Consider the following 8,426-nt stretch of genomic DNA (forward strand, 5'->3'; position numbering starts at 1 on the left):
CCAGATAAACCAACCACATGACTGAAGAGTTAGAATTTCAGCCCCACTCTGAACCTCTGGGGAAGGTAGAAGGACTAGAGGTTGGGTTCAGTCACCAAGACCGATATTTAAATCAATCATGTGTATATAATGAGACCTTAATAAAATGCTGAAACAGGGAGGCTCCGAGAAGTTCCTGGTTTGTGAACACATCCATGTGCTGGGAAGGCAACACACCTGGATTCCATGAAGGGTCCATGGAAGCATGGAAGCTCTGCACCCCGCTCTACCCCCATGGCCTTGCCCTGTGTATCTCTTTCTCTTGCTATTCATCTGTATCCTTTATAATAAAAGGGTAACAGTAAGTATAGTGCTTACTTGAGTTTCATAAGCCATTCTATTGAATTCTTAAGTCAGAGGGAGTTGTGGGAACCCCCAAATTTGTTGCCAAGTCAGACTGAAGTGAGGGTAGCCTGGCGGACCCTCTTTGTAGCTAGAATGTGAGTAAGGGCAGTATTGTTAGGGATCTTGCCCTTTAACTTGTGAGTTCTGATGTTACATCGGGGTAGTTAATGTCAAAATATATGGAATTGAATTGTAGGACACCCAGTTGGTGTCAGAGATTTGCTGTTGACATGCAACCACCAAATAGAATCACCTTGTGGCTGAAACAAAGGTTGCAGAATGCAGAGGGCTTGGATTAAATTACTTACACTGGTATTGTCCATGTGGCTCTCACAAAGATTTAGTTTTCTCATTGTAAAAGAAAAAATACCTATATTCAGGTCTAATATGCAATTTAAATACACAGGAAAAAAAACACCTTATAAACTGAGCAACACAAAGCAAATATTAGCAACTATTATGGGCCAGATGCTAATATAAAAATAAAAATTTTCTTTATAACCCAACAAGAGCACTGTGGCCAGATTTTTACCCATTTTCAAGTCAAGTTAGAGAAATAATGAATGTAGATTCCCAAAGCTAAAGATATAAATTTGGTCCTATGTATCTTCTGTGTGCATGTCTGGGATTTTTTTCAACCAAGTTTTTTCCATTCAGTTCCAGGCAGAAACTTGACAATTTCTTCTCATGAATCATCTTTCTATGGCACTATTCCACACCCGGCAGAAAAATTATGTGAGGCCACGGTCTTTGCTGGCCGGCACTCAAAGAAAACATGCAAAACCGAACTCCATGTGGTCTTTGAGCCATCCCTCAGATCCTGAATTCCCTCAGCCCTTGAACCTGAGTCGGGTTAGTGGGAATCCCAGCTGGGTGCCAGGGAGAAGGCTGCTCTCAGGACCCAGCAGAAAGGGATGGGATGGAGCAATGTGAGTAAATGAGGGACATCTGCTCCCGGGATTTTGCTGCACCCACTCATCGGAGGTAAAATGAGCCTGTAACATTTTTAACAATTCAAGGATCTGGTGGACAGGAAGCTGATCTCTCAGGTCCCGTATGCATCAGTCCAAAGGCAGTTGAAGATGGGTAAGATTTTATAAAACAGCACAACAAGGCAACAGGAATATATTGTGGACAAACTGTGTGCCCAGGATCCTAGGGATTAGAAAATATGTGGAACATCCAACACCTTAATTCCAGCATATATTAAGTACTTCCTTCTCACCAGCACAGAGGATGCGTGACATATAGTTTCATATAGTCAAGGCACAGTCACTGATATACAGTTTCAAATGTTCTATGTACACGCACACACACGCGCACACATACACGTTAGAAGAGATGATCTACAATAAGTATAGCATGTTTACATGCTTATCATGAAGCCCTTACAAAGAAAACCAAGAACAGTTCCTCAAAACTCCATGCACAGCTTCCTCTTTGTGGATCCTGACTTCAAATGCTAGGACTAACTAGCCAAACACTCAGCGAGTCAGAGCTGGTGTGCAGAGAAAACCACTTCTCTCTCGTTAAATGACCTCGCCTCATCATAAACCCTTAAAAAGAAAGCTTCCAGATCATTTGTCTCCATCACAAAACTTATAAAAATGAGATGAAAAAAAGTTAAATTATTTTGGCTCATAAGTTTCAGATGGAGTTGTATATTTCCCTAAAGGGTCAAAAATAGAACATTTATTAAACGACGAGTTATTCAAAAACCGGCACAGGCCCCAGTTGTCTTTCAAAAGCTCTGATTTACTGCATATTTCTCCCTTGAGAAAGGCCTTTTTTAAATGTTCATTTCCATTTTAAGAGACTGTGGGCTTTGATCTGTTGGGAGCATTCTTTTTCTTTCCCTGACTGGGGCCTGTCGGCTACTCAGGCCTGTGTTTTTCCACGGCCTTCCCCAGCATTCACACAGCATCTCCTGCATCTGCGTTCACCCTGGTTGATTTGGAGGTCAGAACTGGTGAGTCCCTGTAGCAGGTGACACCAAGAACCAATGAGCCACATTTGCTCTTCACACCTCAATAAAGATCCTGCTTCCAGGAGGCAAGAGAAAAGTGAGATGGGCTTGGGCATTCCTGCATCCTGCAAAAGCTGTCAAGTTCTACTTTAAAGTTAATTTGAAATTTCATAATAAATTTAATCTTGTTACTCCAGGAAAGTCAAGGCACAGTCACAGTGATATTAAATGTCTTTTGCTTTTGAAAGAATCGTGCCCTTCTTTTTTTATTTTTTGAGACAGCATCTTGCTCTGCTGCCCAAGCTGGAGTACAGTGGGACGATCATAGCTCACAGCAGCCTCAAACTTGCCATCCTCCTGCCTCCGCCTCCTGAGTCACTGGGACTACAGATGCACACCACCACTATACCTCACTACTTCATGTATTTTTTTTTTTTAACTTTATGTGGGTAATATCAATATGTACTTGGAGTCTGCTGGCCACGAGTGTTTCTATTCCAGACAAGTTGGAAGGTCAGGGTGACATGGGTCATTTTTAATATCAAACCTGTTGCCCTGCTTTGTTTTCACATCACACCACTCTTCACCCTCTGGCCCCACTAGGCCTTAGTGCAAATTAGTAAAAATCTCCCTCTTGAGGGGCATATACAGGGCCCTGCCACTGTGTCCATCTTGGTGAGACACCAAAGGCTGGGTTTTAGTTCCTACTTGCCTTATAAACACTGTTGTGCCTGTACTCCCACTTTGATCCCCCTGCCCACAAGTGCCCAAAATACACACACACACACACACACACACACACACACACCCTTTGAAATCACTGGAGTAGCACTAGATGATTCTTCCAGTGCTAAACAATTTACTGTTTACCCACCTCTTCCCTTCCTCCTGTCTTTCCTCTTCTCATCCTCTTCCTCTTCCTTTCTCTCTCCCCTTCTCTCTCTCTTCTGTAATAATACAGTGAGTGTTTATGTAAGTTTCAAATCCAGCAACCTAAAGATTCACCTCCAATGGCACAGGGCTGGACGGCACTCAGAGATGGCTGCCACCCAATCGTCACTCAGCATTTTATCACTGGGCTATTCTATTCAAGTGTATTCCATATGCTAAGCAATTGTTCACAGAAATAAGATAATGGAAAGAACAGAGACGGAATGAGCATTGGGCAGAGTCGGGCCTGCCATGGCTCTTACTGCCGTTCTTCGCAGGTAAATGACACATACAGGCTTGAAAAGCAGCTCTCCCTTTTTTTGTAGCCCATTTTTGTTTGTTTGTCAGATTACATGTTTAATCACTTGCGACAAGCCACTGCACCATGTGAGGCATCGTGCAATCCAGCATAAACCCAAAGCTCCACGGGCAGAAAGGAAGCCATCCACACTGCCCTCTAAAGGCTGTTACCCACTGCAGAGAGAAGAGGAGATCACAAGGGATTTTTTCCCAGCTGACTTTCTGTAGCAGGGAGGGAAAGAAATTGTGTTCTCCAGGAGAAAGTGGTTAATTTTATTTTATTTTATTTTATTTTTGTAGCTGCAGGCAATCTGTGGATAAGTGGGTATTACCATCCTGGTACATCTCTAATTAATAAGATCAATTGCCACTGTATTTTCTTTTACAAACTCATTTAGATATGTCAGGGCTGCAATTATTTTGCGAATGATCTGTCTTTACGCTTATTCATCTTTCCTCTTCCTCAAGGAGCAAATAAAACTGTCAGCTTAAATGCCCTTTGAAGTCTGTTTTAGATCCTTGATTGAAAATTAAAAACGAAGCTCTCTAGCCTAGTGCCATTTCCAGGGTCAAAGTTCCTGTCCTCACATTGCTTTGTGTGTATGTGTGTATACACAGGCACGTGTGTGTATTGATTTCTGTTTTTAAAAAGGTAACATGCTGGCTTTTGAATCTCGATGTTGCACCCCTTTCCTTTCATCTCCTTAGATCTGCAAGAACTCCGGACTCATAGATTATGTCAAAACTGAGAAGCACTGGACAGTCATTTTGCTTATCTGCAGTTTCTCATTTCTGAGAAGAATTTCTCTCCATATGGACATTATCACTTTTGTTATAATCTTGAGAATGGTTCAGGTAGCTTTGATCACCAGTTTCCTATCTCCTACGATAATCAGAACCAATGGAATGTGCGGAAATCCATCCCTATTCCGAAGGATTCCTAATGTCATCTCACCAGGTGGGATGGTTTTCCTGCTCAAGTCTGCATGCCCAACTCCAACAGCTTCGCCCAAGCTTGGGGACAGGCTTCATCCAACACCCAGAACCTGTACGGTTATTTGGCCCCTCATTGAGAAGCCTCTCACGGATACAGACAAAATTAACTCGGTCATCCCTGCAGCGCCAGAGGGAAACTTCTGGACTCTCTGTTTGGGGAGTGTGCGCTCAAACCATTTCAAGATGAGATTTAAACCTCTTCTTGGAGAAGACTGAGGCTGGCACAAGGCTAACAAATCAAATAAACTGCACCGAGGCAAAGCCGCCGTCTCTCCCAGGCTGTACCCTGCCTGCTTCTCCCACCCCTGCCTTCTGGCCTATTTGTCTTTAAGGTTTTAGCATTATCCCTCTGTTGACAAATGAATGCTTTTCTGGAAAATGAGGTATTTCCAGAAGCGGGCAGACACTGGCTGGAGCGCCGTAAGAGCTCTGCCTCCCTCGATTCGTTATGTGAACGGGAAAGGCCTGGAGGTTTTGCACGAGCATTACATTCAAGGTGATGATAAATGGAGTCTGGCTGGGGTGGTAATAAGGGAATTTCTAGCCAGGTCCTGTCTAGACCACGGTTTGTTATGGAGGGAAAGCCACAAAAGGGGGCTATAGTACCCCGTTCCTCAGAGAAATTGTCCTCAGGGAGAGTCAGGCACATTTCCAGTCCGAACCTTCGTCCGGCCCCTCACTGAGGCCGCTGTAAATAACATTAGCCTGTCTTTCAGCAAGCTCTGGGAAGCTTATAAACCGAACACGGTTTTTGTTGTCTGTAGTTGTGCATTAAGCTCAGTACTGTCAAGTCTAATTATTCTCATTAAGGTCTGAAAGTTTTAGGGATTAATTAAGCAGAGAGCCAAAGCTTATGCAGAACAGCAATATTTTCCCCCTGAAGGATTAGCCCGTCATTCTGATGGGGTTTTCCTTGAGCGTTGCCCATTACTTTATAAGATAGCAAAGTGTGGAGCTCATATAATATGGATTAGAAATCGCCTACATTTCACATGTGCTATTCAGCCATGAAAATAAGTCCTGGCCCTTGGTGCCTGTAACCCGGAAGGCTCACTAATGAGAACCAGGCAGTGGGGCTAATGAGAAATTCAATACATGCCGTCTCTCCTTCCCATTTCCCTTCAATTTACTTTCTACAGGAGCCGATATGTGTAGGAAAAGTCTGAGTGGATGCTGGTATACTCCTCTTTGCCTGGTGGGGATCTTAGAAATTATCTGATTCTAGTCCTTCTTGCTATAGAGGTGACAACTGGGATTCAGCAACCTGCTTAAAAGGGCCCGGTTAATGGCAAAGCTACTTGAAAAGAAGGTGACAGGAAACTTCAGGAGGTGTAGACAATCACTGGGTACGTTAGGATGCTGAGGGTCCTTAGTCTTAGGTTTTGGCATGATGGAAAATGCTGTAGAAATGAGAAGGTCCCACAATGAAGAGAGGATGCTGGTGAGGACCTAATTTGCAGGCAAGCCCCAGGAACTCTGGCACCCTGCTTGGTAAAGAATTTCAAGGCTTCCTGGAGAAATGGGGGTAGGGGGAAGGATCGTTAGGCCCTGGCACCCCAGATGTAAAGAGGAAAGTCAGACGTGGGTAATCACCCTGTCTTCACCCAGCAGCTCCAGTTTTCAGCAAAGCAGAGGGGGCACTTCTGCCTTCCATCTCCCCAACTTCACATCAAGGCGCCATTGCATTTGATGGCTCGGAATGCAGCCTTCCTGCCTCCCACACTCCCAAATCCATGCCTTGTTTATCTCTTTAGAACGGATCCCCGATGCCTGCCCACCACGCGGCTGGAGTGGCGCCAGCATCCCCAGGGCGCGTCTGTGATGACTGATGGGGTCCACCACCTCTACCCCAGACCCTTCCACACCCAAAGACTCCCTCTGCCCAATGAAGTCCCCTTCGCCCCAGCATTCCTGCACTGGGCACATCCCAAGGGTGGCCCGGTATCCTGCAGGTGGCAGGAGAGAGCACCCTCCTCAAACACCAGTCTGATACGTAGCCAGGAGGAAGCAGGCGGTCCTCAGTGTACCCTCTTCTCTTGTCTCTGGGGAGCTTGTTTTGGCTCCTCAAGATCTCGGAAAAAGTACAGGTTGTAGAGGCTGCATTCTCAGGGCAGAACCATGTCTCAAGACAACTGGTTAGTGAGGCCAGGAGTGACAATCATAATCGGAGCAGCAACTGCGCAACGGCATAGGCAAGGGGGGCCGAAGGTGCAGCAGCCACCACCATTATAGTCAGACTGGGCACCATTTCCTAAATGTCACACGTCCTTCCAGCCCCTTGATCTTTGCTTATGAAAAGTGTCATTCCCTCTACAATCCTCTAGAGCTCTTTGTAGGTTTTTATTTGTTTTCCAAACACTGTACTTGCTTCTCTATGAACCATGAGTCCCAGAGGCCCTCGTGGTCCTCAATTATCTTTGCTTCACCATGGCCTGTGCCATGGGGCTGAATGTTTGTAGTCCCCAGAATCCATATGTGGAAGCCCTAATCCTCACTGCGCTGATATTAGGAGGTGGGGCCTTTGGGAGGTCATTAGGGTTAGATGAGGGCATGAGGGTGGGGCCCTCATGATGAGGTTAGTGCCCTTATCAAGAGGATGAGACACTAGATCCCTTGCTTCCTCTCTGCCTGCAGTCACCAATGAAAGGCCAAGTGAGGACATAACAGAAGCCATCTCTTCCCAGAACCTAGCCATGCTGGCACCCTGATCTCTAGCTTCTCAGCCTCCAGAACTGTGAGAAATAAATGTTTGTTGTCTACACCATCCAGGTTGTGGTCATTCATTATAGCAGCACAAACAGACTAAGACAGTGGGGAACCGTGATTGTTACATTATAGGTGCTTAGCAAACTTGCTCACTGATCAACTGAGGTCTCTCCCCTGCCATTAAACAGTGAAGCAACAATTAGTTAGCAAATGCAATTTCAGCTTCTTCTGAGGGAAAGATAATACACCAAGCAGTGTGAAGAAATTTCTTTGCAGAACCAAACTAAAGGTCCAAGTTACTTAACACAGCATTAGTTTTTCTCAAATCAGTATGTGTTGTTATACATGCAAGCCTAATTAATCATATTTCCAGGGTATACACTGAATAATCTGAGAGAAGAAATCAATTACCTAAATTCGTGGTTCTCATAATTTGAAGTAGTCATATTTCAAAGTGTATGTTTTAAATCAGAACTGTTGAGCATGATGGATGGGGACAAGGGAGGGAGGTGTGCTTTTTAAATTTTAAAGAAACTTAATTTTATAGTAACCTGCATCTGTTGATAGGTTACATCTGCATCTTTTCAATGTTGCAAACATATAAGGCAAAAGAAATATTTTATAAATAATTCAACTAATTGACAGACTTTCTGTTATTTCTTTGTGGGCTTTTTTTTTGTTGTTTGTTTTTTTGTTTTGTTTTGTTTTTTGAGATGGAGTCTCGCTCTATCACCCAGGCTGGAGTGCAGTAGTGCGATCTTGGCTCACTGCAACCTGTGTCTCCCAGGTTCAAGCAATTATTGTGCCTCAGCCTCCTGAGTAGCTGGGACTACAGGTGCGTGCCACCATGCCCGGCTAATTTGTTTTGTATTTTTAGTAGAGACAGGGTTTCACCATTCTGGCCAGGCTGGTCTCAAACTCCTCACTTCAACTGATCCACCTCCCGGAGTGCTGATTACAGGCATATGCTACTGCACCCGGCCTCTTTTCTTATTTCTAAATCTACTAGCAGAGGCTGTTGACTGTTGACTTAGTACTTCTGCCCAAGCTCCTTCAAAGGCAAAACCAAGCAGGGGGTGGGGAAGGTGCCTAGAATAAAAGGATGTAACAAATACAAGATGAGGAACAAGTAATATCGTTTTTC

At 44.5% G+C, this 8,426-nt stretch overlaps 1 protein-coding gene across 1 annotated transcript; it reads left to right on the forward strand.

Moving 5' to 3' along the window:
* The first annotated feature begins 2,037 nt into the window (after window positions 1-2,037).
* LOC104672584 lies at window positions 2,038-7,340 on the forward strand. Its single transcript, XM_010376399.1, has 3 exons — window positions 2,038-2,436; window positions 3,312-3,558; window positions 4,289-7,340. Exons 2-3 carry the CDS (start codon window positions 3,505-3,507, stop codon window positions 4,790-4,792), a joined length of 558 nt encoding a protein of 185 aa, XP_010374701.1. The 5' UTR covers window positions 2,038-2,436; window positions 3,312-3,504; the 3' UTR covers window positions 4,793-7,340.
* Window positions 7,341-8,426: the final 1,086 nt, after the last annotated feature.

This window comes from Rhinopithecus roxellana, chromosome 4, assembly GCF_007565055.1.
Source record: "Rhinopithecus roxellana isolate Shanxi Qingling chromosome 4, ASM756505v1, whole genome shotgun sequence".
NCBI lineage: Eukaryota > Metazoa > Chordata > Mammalia > Primates > Cercopithecidae > Rhinopithecus > Rhinopithecus roxellana.